This window comes from Varroa jacobsoni, unplaced genomic scaffold, assembly GCF_002532875.2.
Source record: "Varroa jacobsoni isolate VJ856 unplaced genomic scaffold, vjacob_1.0 scaffold_794, whole genome shotgun sequence".
Lineage (NCBI taxonomy): Eukaryota > Metazoa > Arthropoda > Arachnida > Mesostigmata > Varroidae > Varroa > Varroa jacobsoni.
Window position 1 is genome coordinate 97,851 of NW_019213696.1, and position 25,074 is coordinate 122,924.

Genomic DNA, 25,074 nt, shown 5'->3' on the forward strand with positions numbered 1-25,074 from the left:
TACGGTAACATGTTGCAAACTTTTTTGTGGTTCAAAATGAGGGCATCGGATACAAACAACGTTTGGATCCAACAGGATAGGGCAACTTGCAATGCAACGCGGGAAATAATCCATCTGCATGAAGCCATGTTCTCAGGTCGGCTGACCTCGGGGCGCGACGGTGGCATCCAGTAACTGTCCAAATAATCTGATTCGACTCCTCTCGATTTCTTTCTACGGGGCCATGTTAAGAACAAAGTCTATAAAATAATCCATCGCTCGAAACATAGCATTTGAGGTCTTATTGGTGAAACTGACGCTAAACTTTGCTGGATTTTTATTAAAAACAACTACAAGGTCAAATTATACAAGCAGTCGCTTGAAGGCAATTTATGAACACATGCACAGAACAAAAAGCACACACGGAAGCTCGTTTTAATACTTGAATTTTCAACAGCACGGGGGCCACCCATCGATTTCTGAAGCATTCTACATTTATTCGAACGGCACATTCTTTTTGAGGAAAGATGCAATAGAATATTTTTAGCGTAATTACTTCTACCAATTAATTCTATGATACTGTGTAGAGTTTCGGCTGTGTATACTTAATATACTAACAGCCAATGAAACCTTGAACAATTGCGGTAAAAAAAAATCGCGTATCGTACTCTTTGCATTGTAAGCCATATTTGTCACGTGACTGAGCTAAATTGATAAAGCAGAAAATATGTCGCAAAGCGGCCCACTGGATAATACTGTTGATTTTTGTAACTCTTTGTTGGGTCCTCTGTAAAAGAATATATGGTCCAGCTAACGCTCGCGTATAGTTGTGATCAATTCGATATGCTTTGACGACCGGCAGTCAATGCCGGTGACAGCTTTTTCTCATAAGCATACATTGATGGTAAATTCCTACTATATAAAGCAGTAGTAGGTTTGATTGCTACTAGGCTGTTTATATTTCAAGTGTTATCCACGTCACTATAACATGATTTGGACACCTAGCCTCTTCAAAATGAGAGATTTACCCCTCTACCGATACTGTCGAATAGCGTTTCTTGAGTTTATCACGTCTAGCATAACCTGTAACGTCCTGAAGTTTCCGTTGAATGAAATGGGTATAGGCCTATTTTTCGAAGTGATCTCTTAGTCCATTATTACTCTACAATCCACTGAAGAGAATTACTGACTACGATTTTCTACCTTTCAGGCATTACGTGTTTCTATACAGCCTGGAACATAGGCTATCCCGCTGCGTTTCGAGACTTCCGCACCCTACGATATGTTCCCGAGGTCCCAATACCTCCAGGTGCCTGGAGGCGGAGTAGGCGGCGGCGCACTCAGAACAGATCACCCTAATACAAGCCACCTGCCATGCGGAGGCTTATCGGGCGCGCCTTCACGACATTCATCATTGCCAGCGCCGATCGATGGCATATCTCCTTTGCTGTCCCTTGACTCAATGGCTCTGGGCCTCTCACATTCGCTTGGAAATTTTGAAAGTCTCCAGGCTACTCATTTACTCGGAAACAATGCAGACGGAACTATAACAGGCGACGCATTTCGTTTCCCACTTGAGCTCACCAACTGTGACTGTAAGCATCTCTACTCATAATGGCGCGCGGTCGAACCGAGCGGTCTCGTACATAATAGGTAGCAGGGAGACGCCTTAAATTCGAATTTCACGCATTTCAAGAGGTTTAGCGGGCGAGGTCGCGAAATTTAAATGCGAGCAAAATGCAACAGCTGTCTGTCAAACCAACGGTACACCGTTATGCATACAAGAGACCGGCCTAGTTACAAGCCCTTTAATCTATATGTATGTATATACACAGTTCTAAGAAAAATAAACCAAGTTTCTTTTGGGTCAATGCGAACACTCGAAACTGTATGGTAAACATTAAAAACGATACGACGTCATCCGTTTCTTTTACGCAAAAGTTTTACGATGAAGTTACTCTCGTTTTCGCTGTTTTACGTTATATGCATACTAGATGAAAAACCTTTGGCGAGCGATATAAGCGTCAGGGACCGAGAGGGTTGAATCCATCTGTATTTCGTCATGGTCCTCCCTTTCCGTTTGTCCCTTGTTATATAGGACAGCAATACAACGCTAACACAAATTTGTGTTAGCATTGTATTGCTAACTTGTACAAAAAAAATACTCCATCCCTACTATGTTATAGTGCATCTAAGTCACATAAAGCATTTGCACATATAATGTGATTGGTATTGTTACATAAGTGTAAATATCGACAAAAGCAAGGATCGTCCAAATAGGTAGTTGTGGCCCTAGGCCTTAACCTGAACACCGGGTAGGGCTGACCTACCGAGAACCTGTCTGTTGCACTTACTAGGTTTTGTACAATCGTATGTCGATAAAACAACTCAACGTTTCCACAGCAGTCAGCAAACGTCGTCATTTCTGTTGTACCGGCGCCTCTGTTGCATGTTCCTTGCCTGACTGGCATGGCGCAATAACTCGATCGAAAGCCTGTTCTCTGCCATTGGCCTGCGTCGGTAAGTATTATTGGGCTATTAATGGGCCCACTTGAAATACTGCTCATTTTAGAAAAGACTAAGCTTCCGTGTTAAGGTTAAGTCTTTGTCTTTCTACAGCCTTCCTCTACCGTGCGAGAAAGTTTTTCAATGAAAGGAGGCGTTTACGGAACCAGCCCACTTGGAGACACCAACAGTTTAAATGCATATAGTTTTGAATTGAATACGGTTTGCACCATACTCCGTGGGCAAAAAATCTGTCCAGAACTTGTTACAGTTCCCTTTATATTATATATAAAGTATATATATAAGGTCTTTATATTGCCAGTGTTTTGATTTGGTGAAGCCGGCTCACAGTCCTCTTTCACAGCTTTACTGCGTTTTAGAAGCCTATAGCACAACCTTCAGATTTCACTAAAACCTTAGATTTGTCAATGCGAAAGATTGTCTGATACTTAGCCGATTGATGTTTTTCTGCCCAGCTTACAATAAAATTCATATGTTTAAACCATTGGAAATGGCACTTCCACTGGATTCATGCAAAACCCACCTGCCTGAACTAAGATCCGATTTTCCTTTGTGTGTTGAGGCCATTCCGATTAGTGCAGCAGCTAATTCCTGATCCGGCAGACGTGTATTTAGCTAGCTAAGGCGGATGTGCATGCGGCAGAGAAAGTTGCAGTTGATCATCATTAGCGGCCGCACGGAGAATAATCTATGGTTTAGATCTAGATCTTCAGCAGTTATAAAGCGCTGAAACTAGTAAACACTACATTGCTTATTCTGTTTCACGCCTGCATGTGATCTATATTACGCGTCCGCAGACGAAATCTCTATTCTCGACTACAGGAAACGTATAAATCGTGCAGCGAACGACGAAGTATTTAGAAAAAGAGTGTGTCAGGTTTGGAATCCACCAGGTAGACAAAATATCCAGGCAGCTAAGGTTGAAATTACTTTTTACGCTAATTGATACATTAGCCGCCTTCGTACAATAAACTGATCTTGACCGTAATAAGTCTTGCTCCCTACTGTTGCCTTTTAGCTCGAAGGCAACAATAGCCTCGGACAGTTTTGCTGGCGAAAGTGATAAGGCATAAGACTGAAAGGAGACACATAGTGGAGAGGTTCGCAACGAGCGTTTTAGTTAGATGGCGGAGTGCTTCTTTTTATATGTGTGAATTCCTATATTCGAATGATCGCTAAGTTGTAAGCTCCTATTGTAAGCATCTTTTGTCACTGCAAATTATTGGCTTCAGCACAGTCAAGCTAGATCACCTGCCGCCATGTGTGGAGGCCTTCAAACGCCAATCCATCATATAACTATATCTACTGACGCTCTTGTTACGCAATGCCGATTCTACATGCAAGTTAGTTCTGATATTTTCAGATCATTTTGCTAGCTATTCCTACCCACTACTACTCAATTATATATCGGGGTTACTCTCGGAACCCTAATCCCCTTCGTATATATTTTGCACCACTGAATATTTAAAGGCTGAACAACATCGATATTATTGGTCGATGGCTGCGAACCTAAAATTCTTGACGATTTAAGTAAAGCGTTTTAGCTACATTGGTCAGCGCTGATTCACTATCTGAACTTGCGGATTTCTGAAAAAAGCTGAACGCCAATGCCGCTGCGGTTCCTCTGTAGCTTTGTAGTACAAATCAACAGATGTTTAACATGAGACACTCTTGCACCTTTTGCCGAACTTCGTTTTATCTTCCTGTTCACTTCGCTCTAATCGCGTTAGACACGTCAAGTTTCTGTAACAAGTAATAATAATCGTGCCAGCTATTGTTTAACGTAATACTAATAATAACAACTGCAGCGACAAAAGCGCCACCAGTGGCTTCATCTTTAACTTAGCAGAAAATAACTAGACGCTTGCCATATGACCATGAAAATGTACGCTGAACGTAGCGAGCGAAAAGACGCGTCGCTGCTCGTCTATATTTATTGAGATAAATCTATCGTTGTTCGCTCCGGAACTCAGGAACTTCGCCTAAATATATGACGGGGCTAGTACGCTAAAGATGTGCGACGCGCCAAATACAAGTTCAATATACAATTCAAGTAAATACGATAAAATGGTAATTTCAAAGAGCTTTGTCCTGTTACCTTACAACCGCGTCGACGAAAAAGTTCGCGATAAAATCGAACCAAGCCTTTGTTACGGCCGTACGACGGACGAGTTAACTGCATATATGTGCATGTGTTGTTCTGTTTGTCCCTAATTTCCATAATGTTGCTGCCGACAGACGTAGATTTTAGCACCGAACGGTCGGATCGAAGTCGTTCTCCTCGAAGCTCAGTCTGCTCGGAAATTCTTCGAGTTGACGTGCAAGAAACGCCTGAGCCCACAGGAAGATTCGCTAAGTACGTCAGTCGTTTGCGGGTTAGTAGTCACGTACCCATATATGATAGTTCAGCCATTTAGACGTTTGTCGGGGACGAGCAAACCGCGTTTCAAAAACAACACGCCTAAAAAATTCATTCACATCGAGATTCTGGTCCTTTCCCACCAGCGAAACAACCCTGCCTAAAGTATACTTGAAGTGTGACTGTTGATAAGGGAACGGAACAAAAACTTACAAAAAAAAGTTGAAATGTTGTTGCTTGTTGCTGACGTAAGCCGATCGGCACAGTTTATTCATACCGTTTTTTTCGGCCAAATCGCATGCATAGGTCGTAATCGTCTGTTTCGTAATAGCGTATAATGCCCCATGCACAGCCAAGCGAAGCTCACATACTGCTTAGACAAGCTTATTTTGTTGGTGTTTTTCATTTTCTATGCACGTGTGTTTCTCCCGTAAATAACGCAGCTGAATTTTGCCGTTTATTTTTAATTAAGCAGACCATCAAAAGATGGTTAATGAGCCCGCGAAAAGGGCAAGATGCCCCAAGACCTGACTCGTTCCTCGAGAAGTTCACGTACACCGACACGGCCGAAGGCACCGTAGAGGGGATCCTTCTTGGAGCGACAAATTCAGACGACCACGCACCATCATCAAATTCACGGTACGAGTTTTCAAAGCTTCATTCTTGTGTGACAACTTCCGAGTACTAACTGGCTCGATTCACTTTGAATTGCCACAATTTATTCTGTGCGTTTACATCTTCCAAAGCATATGTTTTCATAAATATGATGTTGTCTATTGGGGGGAAACCGCGGATATAGATGATACTATTTGTGGCATCGTGCAAGAGTAACTTCGCGCGAAATTTTGAAGGTAGCTTTTGGTTCGATTCAAGCGAAACCATTCATCGTTTCTTCACAAGCGTTTTGACCATCCCCTATAATCGCAAGCAATAACTTCTTTTATAAATTATAAGTCGCTTTGGCAATTAATTATGTAAATGTTTACATTTTTCGATTATTATCAGACGTTAACATGACTACACTTTAAGCTGGTACAAATGCGAAGACGAGTTTGGCTGCCTCTCAAAACACAGACTATGGTATTTATAGAAACAAATAAAGAACGACGCTTTGTTCCGGAGGAGAACACTGCTCTATTCTAATCTAGGGTCACCCATAATTCTCTTCGGTACACTACATTGACCACTACTTGTATGGGCCAGACAAGAGCCATTAGATTCGACACTCAATGGAGTGGTTATAGTAAGCACAAACTTTTCCTAAGTGTTTTTTTTTTTATTTAATTGCGAAATAGAGTTAAATTTTCACACAGTAATTTCCGATAACGATAGATTATCTCGAATCAAGCGTTAGCTGTTATTTCAGGCACGTTTTCCTAAATGAGTAAGTAATTGCCGTCTGCGAAACGCTTCTGCATTACGATTCAGCTGGCGAAGAAATAGGCCACTTCAAGTTTCAACGTTGTAAGCGGAAACTTCGTGGGACACTAGCCGTGGTTGCTCGTAGGCATAGTAGAAAACGTTGGTATTAAGACCAGCAACTTGTTAGGAAGCAAAGAACTACAAAGGTTCACTTCGTTCCAGGATTGAAACATGGTAGCAGCTCTCTGAATGAAAACACGACACTTGTCGCTCTGCAGATCTACAAAACCCATAAGCTTCTCTCCATTTCAAACGCGTTTACATAAAATTCGATACCGACTATCTGGCCGGCTTTTGAAATCTGTGCCAACGATTTCTAATAATGATAATTGCCAACGATTCTTTCAGAAGTAGATTGACATGTCCGCCCGACAACTCCGCGTAGATATTATAGTGTATACACCTGTCTGCTCCTGAGTATTGCAGTTGATATTTTCGTCTACAAAGGAGGAGGTTTTCAGATTTACCTGACTCCGGTAGGTAAAATTGTTTCGACACCATTGTAGCGAACAAATCATTGCCTATGTAAAAAAAACAAACAGATGTAGCTTCTATTTTACTCGTTTATATTGTGCTCTATCGTTGGCGCATGTATATCTGAAACGATACAACGATCAAACGGTTTCGTATATATACATATCTATATGGGGTGCTATATAATGCTACCGGGTAATGCGCTCAAATTATGAAAAATTTTGGGAAGGTGTTTATTGTGACGTGCACGCGTTGATCCTTTGCCTAATACCAGACGAAAGTTAACCTTCCCTTGAACATGGAAAACAACAGCCAACGCCCTTTTTGGAACTTAAAAAAAAAACGGAAGGCAAAAATCAGCCATTTTTCGAACTTTCCGCATTGGATGAATGCCGAACAAGAAAAACTTCACTTGATCTTAAAATCGACGATCAACATTATAGTCACTTACCAATGGCTTGTAAGAGGCCTGTCGAAAGGTTTCATAAGGCAAAATAAAGGACGTTCATAGGATTTATGTTTAAAGGGCTTGAAAATTCACCGAATTAGCCTTGAGAGTCAATTTTAATATACCTAGATTTTTGATACAGAAATTAACAGCCGTTTCAGATAGGTAAATATTTTTGAGCGGAACTTTGAGGTTTACTCCTATTAATAATGCTTGGGGCACGGTTGCTATTAAATGATGAATTGGGGATTAAAGGAAGAATATTTTGAAAATAACTATTTTGTGGTTTAAGGTTCGAATTGAAGCTATCATCGTAGCGAATGATGGCTTTATTGAATAATCATTACCGTAAAAAACGGCACTTGTAGCATATTTAAAAAATGTACTCATTTAGGTAAGACCTTGGAAACAAATCACATAGAAATTTTCCATTTAGACGCGCCATCTTGCATTTATGCCTATATATTGGTTCATTTTGGAAATTTCCGGGACAACAGCTCTTTGAAACGTCTCTACAGTAGCTAGTAGTCGAAACTGACAATTTGCTGCACAACTAACTATCTAAGGCGTCAATATGCTTGACTCGAGCTCTCAGACCAGCGCCATATCGATACGTTAAAGAAAAAATACAAAGTCTTAGGATCAGGACGACCTGTGTAGCAACTTGCGTGTTTCGGCTACCTGTTAACAGGCCCCAACATGACTGATCCAAGGTCCTAGTACAGCATCGCATTTCCATGACGATGTAGTAGAGCGTAGTAAACGGGGTGCGCAATGTGGGTCTTTCATCGGATGGCTCACCAAAGAAGATGGCATGAAACAAACAGCAGTCGGATATGTTTTCTACAGCAAACCCAACTGGCCTGTAGATTGTGCTGTTTCCAGTTAGATGACGTACTGGGACTGGGTTAGCGTGACCCTTTTAATCCCTGCTGTGTCCAAATAGGGGTGCATCACCAATGGGTCTGGGCCAGCGTTGGCGTTCATTAACCACCACTCGTGTGTTACCACTCGAAATAGAGAGAGACGATGGAGACTCACTCACTAGTACAGACACCCCACAAAGGCAGAAAGAAGCCTAAATCCTATGGGAATAACATGAGAAAATGTCTTCGTTATGTGTATTTCGTAGTTGTATTTTTCACCGGGTTTTTTGTCGGGTTAGAGCATCGCGATATCTGTCTATAGAGATAAGGAACTGTTCCACGTACAAGCACATACTAGAAATAGACAGATTCGTGTTGTTAAAGACAGATTCAATTTTCAACGTGTTCCGATTTCCAGCTAGTTCGATAAGTAACATAACAGGAGTCGACCAATCTTGGTGGCAGAAATAGATACTTGCTAGAATCATTTGTTCAGTTGATGTCGGCACTATGTTTAACCGCCACTCGAGTGCCAGGTATCAGCCGTCGTTCTTCAACTATAAGGTTCGCTGCCATCAATAATAAAGTGGTGGACGGGGTGTCAGCAGGCGGAGACTGGCTATGCTACAGTCAAAAATGCCATGTCTAAGTTCAGTAGGGGCAAGTACGAAGCCAGCCCCAATTGAACGTTGCCAGTGAGCAAATTGTCGTCTATTAATCCAGTAAACTGGGTAAACTCGGTCGACATTTCAACTTTGATTCCCTAGAAGGTCCTTGTGTGGCTAACAAAATAGCCCTATATACATTACCGCCTATAACTGTCATCGACTGTATACTTTTATGTACATCGTTTTAGACTAAGTTTAACAATTGTCAGTCGTTGTTTAACTCAATTGTAACCATGGCACGATCAAAAAGTTGTCGGGGCATCTGAATCAGGAACCTGCAAAGGCACATAGTATGAAAATAACAATATAATATTGAGTAATGTAAATAATAATTAAAGTCAAATATTTGGAAAAGATGACTGAAATGGTTACGAAGACGATTTCACAGTAACAGCTGTTAAGGGTCAGTTCGTGGCAGCAAGACTCTTGCCAATGGCAACAACATGCATTGTGACGACCGGTGTGCCTCTATTTGGAGTTCTCTTTTATTCCGCCTCTGTTACCCTGTCAATAAGCGAGTGTATTCTCCCCGTTACCTTTGATGACAACAAGTAAACAATTATACTTGAACGGTATAATGAGAAAGTACTAATTGTGTAAAAGTTCTAATGGCGACTTGGAAACAATGTCTAGGGATCTTATTCAGATGAATTGGTTTCTCTTTTGTCGCTAGCTGTTAGGCACGCGATTGACTGAATTTTAAGCAATTCTTTCCTGGATTTATAATATTGGTTCGTGGAACAATAGTTCTGCTCGATGGGCGGTATATCGACTGTGTGCGGCACTATATTCGGCCATATGAACTGGATCTTCAGAAAGGCCCGAGGGGGCCTCAGCTCGATCGGGAAGCGTCGGAACACACTTCCTCAGGCTGAAACTAATCCCGCCGACGCTAAAAAGAGGTAAATGGACGCAAGTCAATGAAGTTAAACTGCACCTAAACACAAGGTCGAGGATTTCGTTGAGATAGGGACCAAAGGCTTCTCGCACGTTCCTTTTTCATATACTTGAGTGACTACCACTACTACAAACGAACGATTGTCAAACCATTGGTTCTCTAACCGTAGGATATAGAAAAAGTGTTCTCATACAGTGCGGCGCTATTTGAGCAGTGATTGAGTAGAAATCATTTAACTCTTCTGTGTGTTCGACTTCGTCTGACACATACAACGCCCTCGTCTATATCAACGTGTGAATATAAAGAGAAGTTGCCTTTTTAGTATCGGTCATTAGTCGAAAGGAATCCTATCGTTCCTTACTTCAGCTACAGGAAAATCGACTACCTACCAGTTATGAGTAAGCATATATCGGTTACACGTAAATTATTTTACGAATACTGGCCAACCAAAGCTACACATACAGTGGCTATTGTCTATCTTGAATAGAAAGCAGGCTTGTTAACCCAACTCACAACGGTACGTTCATTACGGCCGACCTCACGTACCGCAACCTCGACACGAATACTGGCGTGAGCCGATAAGCCGATAGAGATGTGTCGACCCCTACCATTGAAACTTGTACGAGCGATATTAGATAAAAATAAACGAATGCATAGTATAAGAGATATCCTATGAAATTAACCTAACCCTTTTGTCTCTTATCACTTACCACCATGAATATAATTGTCATCGTAATGTGTCAAGCTAGACACTCAGCTTTAAATGAATGCTGAACATTTGGAACAATTAAAAATCCTTCTAAAAAAAAATAGATTATAATTATCGGAAAATCAATCCTATTTGCAAGTAACTGTCATTCCTTAGGAGCCATCCTTCATTAGTCGATAAAATTCAAGAGAGGAAAAAATTCCTATACGGGCCAGTTTTTTCGGAAACAAACATTTCGAAGTTATTGTGCTACCATATGCATTCGTAGATCTGTTGAATTACGATCAAATTTGTGAACTGTACATCATGGGGTCAAGGTGGTCAGTCTGATGGAATAGGCCTAATTAAGGTTCTCGAGATTTTTTTCAAAGTTGAAGGCCGTTTTTGATTTGACTTCGTGACTACGGGAATAGCACCTCACGGGTCATAAATTTATGATTTATTTATTTATTTATTAGTGATATATTCGGCTGAGATGGAACGATTTAATTGATAGCATCCCTAGAATCTGGAAACAACTCCTCAAACGTGTTTGTATCCATAATGTCACCACCAGCCTCAGCAACATAAGGTTTTTGCTTTGCGCTGTGTCTGCCAGCAAAAATGCCATTCATGGTAGAAATTTTGATAATCCCGGCTCCAAGCGCACTCTTCCTACCGAAGTTGATCAGACCATTCCACACCTGTGCAACAAACGAACTTCAAACAGCTAGACAATACCAATATCTATTGCTCTACAATAGTTACGTACGACATAGGTAAAATTTAGCATATTTACCGATTTCTTGAAATTCGTTCTCACAATCTTATCACTAGAAAAACGTTTCCTATTGCATGAAACTTCGGTTTTAGGGTGAAACAACATATGAACACTAGTGGATGAGACAGAAAATCATTTAGACGCGGATAAACCCTGACCGCTTGAGCAACATTGCTAAAAACGATGTTGCCTAAGCGAACTGTGGATGGTTTCATCGTACGCTATACGATTGGCTTTGCGCTGAGTGTTGATGCGTCTATGATTTCCTTTGAGACAAGCTAAGCCGCTCCTGAAGGCAATAAGGACGCACACCCGATGAGACGATTTCAAAGAAGACGTTTTTCGTTCGCGCGACTTCGGTTATTCGATCATTTGTTCATTAAGCGCACACTAAGAAAATGCTTCTGCGCTATATACCGATCGACGCCTGTCGACCTTTGCCTTTGACGCTTTCTTGCAGAGGCTTTTGTCGAGCCGGCCGACTTTTATTTCTGTGTCGGAGAGATCTGCTGTTTTTTTTTTGGTGTATTAATCTTGTCTATGTCATATAATCCCCTGGATACTGCTACATCACTGGTTCGCCTTGAGTCTCAGGTATCGATATATTAGCGAATATAATAGTTTTCTAATCGTACGGGGTTACAGGCCCACAGCAAAGGACTAACAGCAGACCGTCACCGGATGGTGATCTTAAGTCGGAGAGTGTTCGCCGCATGTTCATAAGCTATCTGGTTTACTTTATATATATAAATACCATACTGATTTATACACACTGTATTGTCTTACATATATAATTAAGAATAATGTGTGGGCAAAAACGTAAAATACACTGGCTTCTGATAATGTATGTTGATGTTACATTATTTTCTAATTGCAATACAGTTGAGCAAGAGCGAGTGTGTCATGTTGCCACGAAGCTAATAGAAAAAAGTAAAATTCTAGTTTCATGAAAAGGCTTCTTTGCTTATTATATCAAAGCGTTAGAAGTTATTTTTTTATACTGTAAATGTTTGTTTCAGTGCATGTGGCGGCCTTCTAGACAGTGACTGGATTGTAGATCCGTCGGGCAATCGCTATTATTTCTGGCTCTTCATCGTATCTCTTGCGGTCCTTTACAATACACTCTTCATTATCGGCCGATCGGTCTTCTGGGAGCTCCAAAATGCGTCGCCTCCCCTATGGTGCGCTCTAGACTACATCTGCGACTCAATTTATGTACTTGATATGGTACTTCGCGCGAGAACGGGTAAGCACATCGATCTTTGGACTGTTCCCCTTGATTTTGTTCGTAGAATATGTTACACTGAGCAGATTCGCATTTTGTCTTTTCTCTCGAATAATCTTATTTGTAAAAATAATCTTATTCCAAATCGTTACATCCCTCTTTAAGATCCTCTATTTAGGTCTTTTGTTTTTTTATTATACACAGTAGACTACACAGGACTGGTAGGGATTAGATTTGCCAGAAATAATTTCTAGGATGCCACAAGAGTGTTTCCGCAGGTGCGCACTGCATTAAGTGAACTGTGATGGAAGTATAATCTATTGCATTCGACTTGGGAGGCCAATTAGTTTCAGATTTAAATCTAAGTTTTATAAGTTATTATCAAGGCTTTAAGCCTACTCAATTTAAAGGCATTAATTCGGGAAGTCAAATACGCATCTTAAACCTATATCTTGATGAAAAACAATGTATCATTTCAAGAAGGACTTTCTTGGTTTTTTCCTCGAAGAAATACATTGTAAACTGGCTGGGCATGTGATAGGTACAATAGCTACGAAGGATTCGACGGTACTTTGCTAGCAAAGGTAGAGCTTCGGAAAGACTGCTCAGAAGTTTCTTGAAGCAAATCTTGTCTACGAGCTTTTCCTTATCGAGGGAACAACTGTTAGCCATTTAAAAGTCGTACCATCATTTACGCTGAAAGCGTATTAGCGCAAACACCCTAGCCGTGTACAGGAAATGGGACCCGGTCTGGGCAGGTCACTGGAGCAACGTCGGCGTTAGCTAGCATTTTTATGTACGTACATTACACGGTAACTACAAAAGGATATTTGTCCCTATAAATACAACCCGTTACCAGCTATTCGTTACCTTGTTGAATTTCCTTTCTGAAGTCCAACTGTGCGTTATTTTGCAAAATTTGTTTTGATAAGAAACTATAAATCGTTCGCTACCGTAGAAAATACGTACCGTAGCAATGTTTGTATGCAAAATTCTATAAATCCTTTACGGCCAAGATTCAGCCATATATAAAACGACGTTTGATTGCGTTCGAACGCAGACATCATTCCAAAATGGACCTGGTTACTTCTTTCATAGGATGCACGAATACATCCCTGCTTCCCATTTATGTTGTTTAGCTACTAACAGGAAACATGTATGCTAGACGACTGCATAGGTTTAGGCACAAGACACCCTGTGGCGACTCTTAATATAATCTTGTCCTGTCTAATACTACTAGGGCTGCTACTAAGGTGTAGAGATTTTATTTTGTTTACCCTAATATTCTCGGTCGGCAGCGGTCACTTCGCTAGGGGGTGATTTGTGTTGCGTTAAAGCGTCTCGATCAATGCGTTCCTCGAGCACAGAAGTGTGCATGATGAAGTCCGGCAGCATATGTGTAGCAAAAAGATGAACAAGGTAGCTTAGTTATAATATGCAACAGTCATATACTGTTAAAATTGTTATCGCTCGACAGATTGGAACGCATCTATATAGCAACTCAGAATGGGATCCGTAATCTCAGCAGATTAATTGATTTTTCTCAGACACCAACAGGCTAGAACTTTGAGTTAGCGAGAGTCTAGTTTTCAACAACGAAACCACAGCTGAATGGCGCGACAAAAGTTAATTTTTTTGTATAATGGCTATGTTTGACTTGGCTTAATCTCTGCAGCGTGAGTATTTCTATTTTGGTACAATATGTAAGCTGTGGCTAGTCTTTACCGTCCCTTAATCATCATTGTTTCCAGCATAAGAGAAGGGTTTAGCAACCGTTCGTTAGACGTTCATAAGGACAGCAGGCTCATCGTTTTCTACTCCGCAGGACATATAGGAATTGTTATAGTTATTATTGTGACACCTAACTTCGCTAATCTTTCCGGGTTCGTTTACAGGTTACTTAGAACAAGGCCTGTTGGTCAAAGATACTAACAAGCTCTTGTTGCGCTACATGAAATCGCCCGCGTGTCGTCTAGACATAGCCTCCCTTCTGCCAACTGACTTCTTTTACGTATACACCGGTATCCGCTGTGACGCGTCGTCGCTTCCGTGCATCGTGATCGTCCGTCTCAACCGATTATTGCGTATACCTCGCGCACTGGAATTCTCTGAACGAACGGAGACGCGCACAAACTACCCTTACGCATTTCGCATTGGTGCGTACTAAATGGCCTATAAAATTATTATTTTAGTTAGTAGTCGGATGTCCCAATGACAGGTGGCGTGGCAATATTTTCCGGGATTGTTCTGTGTTTCTGATAAGGAGGATGTATGACTCAATGAAGTTAGACAAATTCAGCATTACGAAGAGCGATAGAGAAAAAGTACTTTCCTGACTTCGAAGTAACTAAATCCAAATCAAATTCTGCATGATATAGATATTATTCTTATCAGGAGCAGAAGTAATGTTATGTAAGGTCGGGCGTAGACAACTTAAATTTGCATACCAAGTACCCGTCATTTTAGCCAAGAAAAAAATCGCATATACTGATAGGGCTTTAGATACTAGTTTAGCAATTTTATGCATTCTTCCCTTATGATATAACAATCTACCGGGATAGTGGCATGTTACTTAGGTTAGTAGACAACCCATTACTGAACCGGCAACAATGTACTTATTCAAACACCTAGTAAGCAAACATCGACATTTTGAGTCTACCGGACGCTGGTTGGCTACATGCACTAGTACTGTTCTATTTTTGGGTCGATATGGATTTGTCGTCATCTCAACGAATGTCTTGTTTCGCCTGCAGCTGCAGATAGGTCTAGCCATATTTTCTTGGAAAACCGAGTTGGACTTCAGCTGCGGGCGATAGACGTTATAAATTGCCTTAAGATTCTGAACTTTCGTATTTCACTAAAAAAAAAACGTCTACTTACAGTTAAGCATGATTATTATAAGTATTTCAACATAGTTATGTACAAATCTCACTTTAAAATCACACATACGATTGCTGCGATATTAACACTGTGGAATTTCTGCCATAGTAGATAAAATGAAGTGTATTTTAACGTGTGTATTGTATGAAATACAATAGAAGGTTAAGTGTTCCATGGAGTATACCTTAAACGTACTAAAGACTACATTTTTCTTCCGTAGGACTGGTCTCTCAAGCTGCACAATTGGCCAGCCATTAATTCTGATCAAATTTAAATTGAACTATTGATTGTACAGGTTCGATGCGCTATCCCGCCGTTGCTAGGACTGATTTATCTACACTGATCGCTCGTTCAGAATTTGGTCCGGTAGCACCTTTCAGTGCGCATTAGGATACACCTAGGTATGGTAGTCAGTTGAATACAGTTACGAAACTGGCAAGTAAATATAATGGCTGAAATTTAGCATGTCCAAGGTCCTTGCTTTCCTCTGCGGTCCTGTCTAAGACAAGTTCCGTTCAGGTTAGAAGCAGGACTAATATTGATGAGGCCTACTGAAATGAGTATTTTCTCTGCAACTAATTACGTGTTCTTCGTCAAATCCGCTGCCAATTACGGGTGGGCTCTTAACAACGAGCATCACTTTCGGGTAAAACCATTTCACAAGAATAAGAAGTAGATAAATCAACTGCAGCCTTTATCGGCTAATTATAACGCCATTACCCATTAAACAACAAGTCCTAATTAAACGACGGCTTCAGGTAAACCTAAGACATGTATTTTATAGCAAAACGCTGTACGCAGGGAAACGCGCGCAAACATAATGTTATACCATTGTAACAAATTCGTGAATTATTAACAAAATATAACTGTGCTATATGATCTTCGGTATTAATTTTTTTGCGATTTCTACAATTTCGGCGCAGTTTCTTGGGAAAGTTCTTCCTATATTTGTAAGTTCAGGTTTGAATCACGCTAGTGTATGTTTATGTAAAATCCACGTACAACCTAGCCTATATTTAGGATCACCATACACACGTTAAGTGTTTTCATACAAATACGAAGTGTCGCTTATGAATTCATTGTTGACTTCAGGCAAATTAATCTTCCTGATTCTTGTAATCATCCATTGGAACGCATGTATCTACTTCGCAGTGAGTTTTTTCATTGGTTTTGGTAGCGATAACTGGGTGTACAGAAATATATCGGAGCCGCGTTACGCTTCGCTACAGCATCAGTACATCTATTCATTCTACTGGTCAACATTAACTCTAACAACGATCGGAGAAGTAAGTAATCTAGCAACAACTTAAGAGGACTACGTTATTCGTTAGGACAACTATCTGCCGTTGTGTGTTAACCGTTTTTTACTATTTTCCCGAACCTGCTCCCTACTAAGGGACTCCTTCTACAGCGTATGGCTATTTAACGTAACGCATTAGATTAGAGTCAATGATGAAGCGACGATATGGCGTCGTATGGGTTCGCTCTAAATGAATTCGGTATAGAATGATAACGATGTATCGTACAATAGACAATTATAACCGTATAACAAAGGGTCATCAACTGCCGTTATGCTATAGTTAAGCACTGCATAAAAGCGGCTATTGCAGTCCATTATCTGAGGGGGATCCACACCTCAAAGCACAAATGAACGGAAACCACTGCTGTTTTGTCGGCCGACCATTTTCAGTTACAGCGCGTATGGGCAATTTTCTTTTTTTGCGGCGCGCTAAACTTTTCAGATCGATGGACACTGCAAGGAAACGCATTTAGCCGGTTAAAAATCAATTTTGGATTGGCTTATATATCTATATAGAGTATCTTCATGAAATGGATAGCCGCTCACGATTGATTGTTATTGGAATTAATTTTAAGTGACTTATTATCATACTTATCTAAGTAAGCTTTTTTTTTCCTGCTCACTGTAGTCAGTGAATAACGGTACATGTGAGTCTAGTTAGATAAATGAAATCATTCAAAGCATATCATCTATGAAAAGCTTTTTCTCGAACGAATTTTCTCATCATCATCATTAATAATATAACGATTACTACTATGATCGTTTTACAGAGCAGAAACAGGACGGGATTTGACGACACAGAACAAGCTTACTGACAGAGCATGCTTAGCTTAATACCAAAACTCCACAGTTCTAACTTTTTTAGTTAGCTTGTTTACTTGCTGCTACATTGTTGAAGATCATATTGGAAGACCTTTTCGAAGTAGGACAAAAACCCATCACAAGCTTAGCGAAAGTCAAGTTTCTCTCCCAAACAACGACTTGCCTTTTTTGCTGAAGGTTTACTCAGATTGTTGAAAGCAGTTTTTTTCATTTAAGGATCATGGCAGGCGCGACTATTATGTCGGAACTTCCACCTTTCCTCCTAGTGAACATGTTTGCAAGTAATAAACAAATATTGGCCGCAGTATAGTAGAACTCCAATTAGGGGAATTTTGGGAAGCTGTCTGCTGAACGCGTTCAAAGTCACAGTAGTAGAACGTACGGCAGAACTCATACGGCGGTTTTTATACGGCTGTTGTGAGGGAGGCTAGTCTGGGTGGAGCGAGTTCGCGATAGAACACGGACCCTTCCGCTTCTGACAAGCTTGTATCTGCGTGACATAAAACGAACTTTATACGCCGCTACGGTTTGAGAAATGAAGAGTAAGATATGTGAGCTTTGTTGGTAGTGGAAAAATTGACAGTAGAAGCGAACTTCGTTAGAAATACATTGGTTCGTCTAGATGAATACGACCATTTTAGACCTAAATGCTTTACTACATTGTGCATTCAGCATTCTTGTCTAGAAAACCCTTATCTGTTCGACACTGGGTAAAATTCATTCAGCTTGTTCATTTGATTCTATTGCAAATGTGCTTTTAGAGAATACGGCGAAATACGAATTATTTAGATACGAGAAATTATTCACGAAAAACCACCTAGACGTTGTCTCCCCCAGTTGGAGAAATAACACGTTTCCAGACGATAGCTAACAGCTGAATCTACATTGATCCCTTTCAAGGAGTAGACCCTATAACTGTAGTTAACCATTTTTCCAATTGGGTGTCGACTCATAAATAGTTCATCGTATTGGTCAAGCTTGCTGCAATTAAACATCCCTCCCTCATCAGTGCGCCATAATTTCAAAAAAGCGGATCTCACAGCCATGTCCTAACAGTTCAGAAGTATGTAAGAGGTCGCTGATTGAATGCATCATCTGATCGAGAATGCATAATGTACATTATATAATACAACATCTCATACGGTATTGGCCCTGAGACTAGCAACCGAATAAGCACGGCCTTTGGCTCTGACAAAAGGTATTGTGACATTGCCATATGCTTTGCATTATAAAGTGGTACTACGAGAAGAACGCTTTGTCTTCTTCTGTAATCGGGCTGAATCTTGGTGAACGTTCGAAGTCCTAAGTATGAAACACGAGAAAAACCGGCATAAGTAAGTTGCATGGGAGGTACTGAACAAAAAGACAGCTTTTTTGATTTAATAGGGCTATTGATAATGTTTTCTGCAATGCATTATTTAAATGATAGGTTAGGGTCAGTTAACGACAGATCGGCTCCCTACCCAACTCCGCACCACGACGAACATCCTCTAAAAGGTTGTTCGTACACCGGCGCCAGTATTAGCCCGTTTCCTGGATCAGCGTACAGCAAAAATTGCAACACATGCTACAAAGCATGCAGCGTTTGATTAAGTCAACCAATTAAAGCATTTCGAGTTCGATTTAGATAAGTCTCTATTTTAGCGGCAACTTTTGTTATCTTCGTGAGACGATTTCATGATTCGAAGCGTATCCAATCATCATTAGGGCAGGCCTCAATGTATAATTTGTATTATCGTTGTTTGGTTTGTATTACTTAACTAATGTTTTGCTTAATAAGGTGCCCGTTCCGGAGCGTGACAGCGAGTACGTGTTTGTTGTAATCGATTTCCTAGTGGGTGTTTTGATTTTTGCTACGATCGTTGGCAATGTCGGCTCGATGATCACAAACATTAATGCGGCCAGGGCTGAGTTCCAACAGAAAATGGACTCCATCAAACAGTACATGGAATTTCGGTGAGTACAACATAACTTTGTCTAGTTACTAACCAACGGAGAAAAATGAATCCTTCGAAGGGGTTGCCACGTCTATACATCGTTATTTTACGAGAAAACGGCGTCAATAAAGATTGGTTACAACCGTATCGCATTATCCAGCACGAACTCCGAATGAATGCAGGACATTCGCCTTAAAACAGTAAGGTAAAATAAGTATTTAACTATAGTTCGTCCCAGGTAATAAGCACGAAACTCGACGCCTAAATATAGCGATCTTCATATTTTCTCTTTTAATGCTAATCTTCTATTTCGTTGTTGTGTTTTACCTTATGTCAGTAAGGTGTCAAAGGAATTAGAAAATCGGGTGATCAAATGGTTCGATTATCTCTGGACCAATAAACAATCGTTGGATGAGGATCGCATCACTAGCGTTCTTCCAGATAAACTAAAAGCAGAAATTGCCATTCATGTTCATCTCGACACCTTAAAACGTGTGAAACTATTTCAGGTTAGTTCCAGGATCGAAAACGAATGTAGACACACTTCGTTTTATATTCAGATCCAGCTGCTTCCTCAGACAATGCTTAACGGCAGTATCACATTAGTGAAACCCGGAACATTGTATCAGATTAGAAGTAAAATACGTTTTGCTTTTTCCTGGTGCTCTTAAATTGGCCGTATAGCTACCCTGATGCGTGTACAAGGCATAGAGGCTTTCCCTGCTATAGGTTTGTTCTCTTTCACTTCGTCGTCTTTCTACGCCAAACCCCTATCTCGTTCGGGTTCATCGTAAACACGTACATTATCTAAAAAGGTAGAGTAGAAATGGGTAACAATGCACAACGTTTAACACACGAGCAATACCGTCAAAATCGACTTCCGGCAGTTGCTGCTAGATTTAACAGTTTCATCCAATCCACGGGCCTACTATCGAATATGTTTTCGCAAAGCTGGCTTTGCGGATTATGATTACAAGTTGTGAGCCGCGATTCCGTAAGCTGAAAGTGATCTTATGGTCTTCCTGATTGAGTGTCGTACACACAAGCCTGAATCGAGATAAGTCGAGTTACAAAACTTTTTTGTCGGTAGGTTTTGTTTAGGGTTCCCGAGTGCCCAGTATATAACAAAAGTAGATCAAGGAAACCATAAGTACAGATTTTGCCCTTACAGCAGCTATTACTTAATGCGACCATATTCTGATTTCTGACACCGTATTTTCGCACCTTCATTCAAATATCAGAGCTAAAGCAAATGAGCAGACATATTGGATGTGACCGCTTCGAATATGATGCTTATGTTACCCGTCATCGAAACACGGGAGAGGCCAGCCTGGAAACAACATGCAATTTGCTTGCGACATCCGCAGGGAAAATTATCTATTTTATTAGAAACGGATTAGCGTAGGCACTTGAAGCATTGCAACAAGAATATAGATTAATAAGAGGATAATTCTTCATTCATTTATATTATAACACGGGCGTTGATCAAGGCACAGGCAGGAAGCTTTATGTACCAGTTCTTAAATTCTTCTCAGTCAATATACCCGTGTGTGTGTGTGTGTGTGTGTGTGTCATTCGTGTGTGCGCGCACAACAATTCGTCTTCCGCGTATCGATAGCTGCAGATCAGTCTCTCTTACTCCAAAAAAGGTGATTCAGTCGGGAAGCTATCTCTGCATAATGTGCATAGAGAAGCAGCGATATTGGCGTATTCCAAACAGAATAACATCATAGCATAGCACCGAAGACGAGAGAGCACTGACACAAACTAAGATCCGTAGCGGTGACAGTTTGTTGTGGTATGCGCATCGTATCACCTCACAAAATTCCAGACGTCGAATTCCTTTCCCATAACAACGAGGAGCTCCCATGATGCTGTGGGTTGTAGTGAAACGAAGTCAACGTTTAATAACATGCAGTTTGATTGAGGTATACGATTTCTTAGTGGAGCTCCAAATTAGGAGCTGGCTTTATTACACCGTACAGTGCAAAACCATACTTCGTATTCTAGATAATTGCGATAATCTTTTTTGGGTTTTATACCTGTCGAGTTTAACCCGCCTAGTTGCCAACTTGTGATATCCTCTCTAGTCACAATTAAAAAGATTATCAAGTTGATTTAGGCTCTGGGAATAGTTTCCTAAGCTGTATCAACAACGTTATGTTCTAATGTCTAGGAACATTTGTGTTGCAGTTTTCTGTAGCCAAGAAAATTGATTTGCAGGATAACGGGCCGACCAATGATTATATGTCATCTATGCACTAGTCCTATTATATTAGCAGAACGAATTGGAATTTATATAGCTGCAAAAAACAAGTTACCGTACAATAAAAGACAATATGTACTCTGCAGAACACGTAAGTTATGTTAGAGGTCGCACGTCTCTAATATTACGCGCTAACCGAAAACAAGCTTTTAAATTGGACGTTTGAATTTTCCAGTTGTTATGGGTTTTGTTATTAAAGGCTTGTAACTTAATCGAAACTCGATCAGCGGTCGATAAAATGACAATAACCCGACAGTCGGTACGAGCGTGAGCGGTTATCTCGATATATTTATCATTAAAGTCAAATGAATATGCTTTTGCTGGATGGTCACTCGAAATATCTCGGAAACAGTCTGAGCACTGATAATTAATATGATCAGTAGCTTATAAAATTCAGTATAGATTTAACTTGATTTCTCTTCCATGTCTGTTTCTCATTGAAGTTTGCCGTATGTATTATTTACGAATTTCGTTTGTTGTTTTTTTATTATTTTTTGTACACGATTCCATTTCGTATACATTTAATTTTCTTAATTACATTGGCCTTTTTCTCCATTATTAATTGTCTAATTCTATTATTAATTGTATTAGATTAAATTGTCCTGTCGGAAAAGTCGTATAAAAACTAAAGTAGCTGTATTGAGGTCTTCCAGGCGGAAGTAGTGTTTTCTAAAAAAAATGCAGAACGAGTTCTTCAGCCAGTAAGACAATTATTATTATTACTATTATCACGTATACGTCGCCGATAATAAATGATTTTACATCTGACATGTAGCGTACGCGCACCAGGTACGTCTGAGAGTATTATCGTTTCGATTCATAGCTCCTTTAATTCATCTGATCGCAATTTTAGTATTGAGCATTTATTAGAATGTGACAGTAGCATACTCGTGCAAAATTCAATGAATTTATGCAACTGTTTTGGCGCAGTAAACAATCAAATATATGATGCATAGAGATTCCGGTATCATTTACCTTTGTTTTGCTACGATTTTATTTTTATAGGACTGTGAACCTGGCTTACTGGTGCAGTTAGTGCTTAAACTTCGACTTCAGGTACGTAATCGGAGATCAAACGATACTGGACTCATACATCGAAAACGGACATTTTCACGAAGCGTGTGATTAACTGAATGTCTATTAAATGACGAAGCACCTTTGACAAGCTTCTTTGGTACAGTCACGTACTATTGTCACTCATAAATTGAAATGGGTTACTAGCTGTTACGTAGATTTACGCAGCCTCTGGTAAAACTTTCTGAGATACGTGCTGGTAAAGTGTCTGGCTATTAAACTTAAGTGCACGTGAATGTAGTCTAGGTCCGAGACGCGTGCAGGCACACCTCGTCTCATGCTAAATAGGTCTAGCTGCGTGAAGCAAAACTTTACGGTATTATTAATCGTACAACTCGAAGAATTTAGCTACTTCTAAGCATTAAATATTTCAGGCTTACATTTTCGTTTAATAGTAAAGACCTTTATGCTCTTTGGTTGTTAAACACCGAGATAAGAGGTACTTTAATATTTCGTATTTTAGGTGTTTAGCCCAGGCGACTACATCTGCCGCAAAGGCGATGTCGGTAAAGAGATGTACATTGTGAAGCGAGGCAAGCTTTGCGTAGTTGGCGACGATGGCAAAACGGTGTTCGCGACATTGCAAGATGGGAGCGTATTTGGGGAACTTTCGATTCTCAACATCCAAGGAAATAAGACTGGTCAGGAATATCACGCATGCTATAGAACATTAGAGTTCCCCCTTTAGCATATTTTTTAATGATATTCTTTTGAAAAAAGGTTTCAATGATTTGTCAAAGTTTGCTTAGTTCACTTGATACTGTATCTAGTATAATGGTGCGTGCTGATTGAATATGCCAAGTGACAAATATAAAACGATCCATTTCCAAAACCTGTTTCGACTGAAAAGGAAATCGGCGTACCGCCAATGTACGAAGTCAGGGCTACTCCGATCTGTTCGTACTATCAAAGGAAGATTTGTGGAGCGTCCTCGAAGAATATCCGGAAGCGAAGGAAATGTTAATTCGAAAGGGAACTGAAATTCTCCGGAGAGACGGATTGCTAGATGAGGACGCTATTAAACAGGTATTATTATTTCTTAGTGTGTGGTCAACCATTAAGAATATCCGTTCGTCATAGCTAATTCATTCCATACAACTAGGCGGAAACAAAATAAGGGCGTTAGTCTCCAAAAGTATGCCAAGCACATCTAATGTGCACTGGTCTTTATTTTCTATGACAATAGAGGAAATTAGAGTAAAGTTTCCCAAAAATGAATGCTAATAATAATAATAATAATCATAATATTTGATTATAATTCCATATATTTCAGCAAAACCAACAGCCTTTGTCAACGCGGGACCTGACAGAAAACTGTTTCAACCTCGAACGGCAAATGGACGCTATTAAATCACAGATGACAACGCTTTCCCTAGAAATGGATAGGGCTCATAGAGAAATTCGCGAAAGCATACTCAGCCTTAACCGAAAAATAGATGAAGGAGGAATACCGGTTGACATGTAACAATAAAAAAAATAACCTTCATAAACAGATCGACATATCGGTGTAGACGAGAGGCACACCAGTAACATCGCGACCTGGCGACGATAGCATAAAAGCAAATTATAAATAGATAGATATAATTATTTGAATACCGTAAAGCCTAAGGATAATGACCCTGTTATAGAAGGAGATATCACTATCTATAATAGATATTATAATAAAATAATAAGGTTAATATTAAAGATCTGTACATGTGACACACATTATAAACTCGAGGAGATAAAGCAAATATAAAATGCCTTTTAATGATATATCAATAAAATGATGTCAATATATTACACACTATTCAACAGTGAACTAGAAATAATTGAGCGTGACTCGTAATAGTAAAATAGTCTTGTTTTGCGGAAGCTTACGATGCTTTATCAAAACTTACCCCTAAGGTGTATTTGGTCAAACAATGCATATGCACCGTATGGAAGATGTAAACTAAATTTATAATTCTAAATCAAGGAACAAATATAATAGTAAATTGGCCTACGGACAAGCGTCTAGAGTCAGGCGAAAACCGAAACCTCTCATGTAATACTCTTAATTATTTCATGAGTAACTGTTTCCTAGTAAATGTTTCAAGATGCAAATTATAATATAAAAAAAAATTTTCATATAGTGCTTGAGACGTTAACCTGATTATCATATACGTAAACAACAGGATACATTACGCTAGTAGGCGCGTTAGCTAGTATGGACCACCGAACATATTGATTCATAGAACATGTCTCAAGGTAAAAAGGGCACTTAATTACGGAATATTTCATACACGCGAATTATGAATTATGTAAATATATCCGACGAAAAACATCGTTAATCATAATATATTATTTATTGCTGCAGAATTAATCGACGAAGAAACATATGGGGCACTGAGTAATAGAAGTTCAACAAAAGACACGTTATGTGTTTGTAAATGAAAAAAATAAACTGATTGTACCTAAACTGTAAATTTTCGATTTTATA

At 39.9% G+C, this 25,074-nt stretch overlaps 1 protein-coding gene across 1 annotated transcript; it reads left to right on the forward strand.

Moving 5' to 3' along the window:
* The first annotated feature begins 1,246 nt into the window (after positions 1-1,246).
* CngA (Cyclic nucleotide-gated ion channel subunit A) lies at positions 1,247-25,060 on the forward strand. Its single transcript, XM_022839271.2, has 12 exons — positions 1,247-1,574; positions 4,744-4,880; positions 5,340-5,503; positions 12,129-12,355; positions 14,230-14,490; positions 16,307-16,500; positions 19,117-19,292; positions 19,611-19,782; positions 22,545-22,595; positions 23,077-23,254; positions 23,464-23,639; positions 23,887-25,060. The coding sequence occupies exons 1-12, from the start codon at positions 1,262-1,264 to the stop codon at positions 24,076-24,078; spliced, it is 2,241 nt and encodes a 746-aa protein (XP_022695006.1). The 5' UTR covers positions 1,247-1,261; the 3' UTR covers positions 24,079-25,060.
* The last annotated feature ends 14 nt before the right edge of the window (positions 25,061-25,074 follow it).

Excerpts from the sequence above, each read along its gene's own strand:
- CngA (XM_022839271.2), top strand. The coding sequence starts at position 1,262 with ATGTTCCCGAGGTCCCAATACCTCCAGGTGCCTGGAGGCGGAGTAGGC. Across the intron at positions 16,501-19,116 it reads CTCTAACAACGATCGGAGAA|GTGCCCGTTCCGGAGCGTGA; the intron begins GTAAGTAATCTA and ends TTGCTTAATAAG. Across the intron at positions 23,640-23,886 it reads ATGAGGACGCTATTAAACAG|CAAAACCAACAGCCTTTGTC; the intron begins GTATTATTATTT and ends CATATATTTCAG.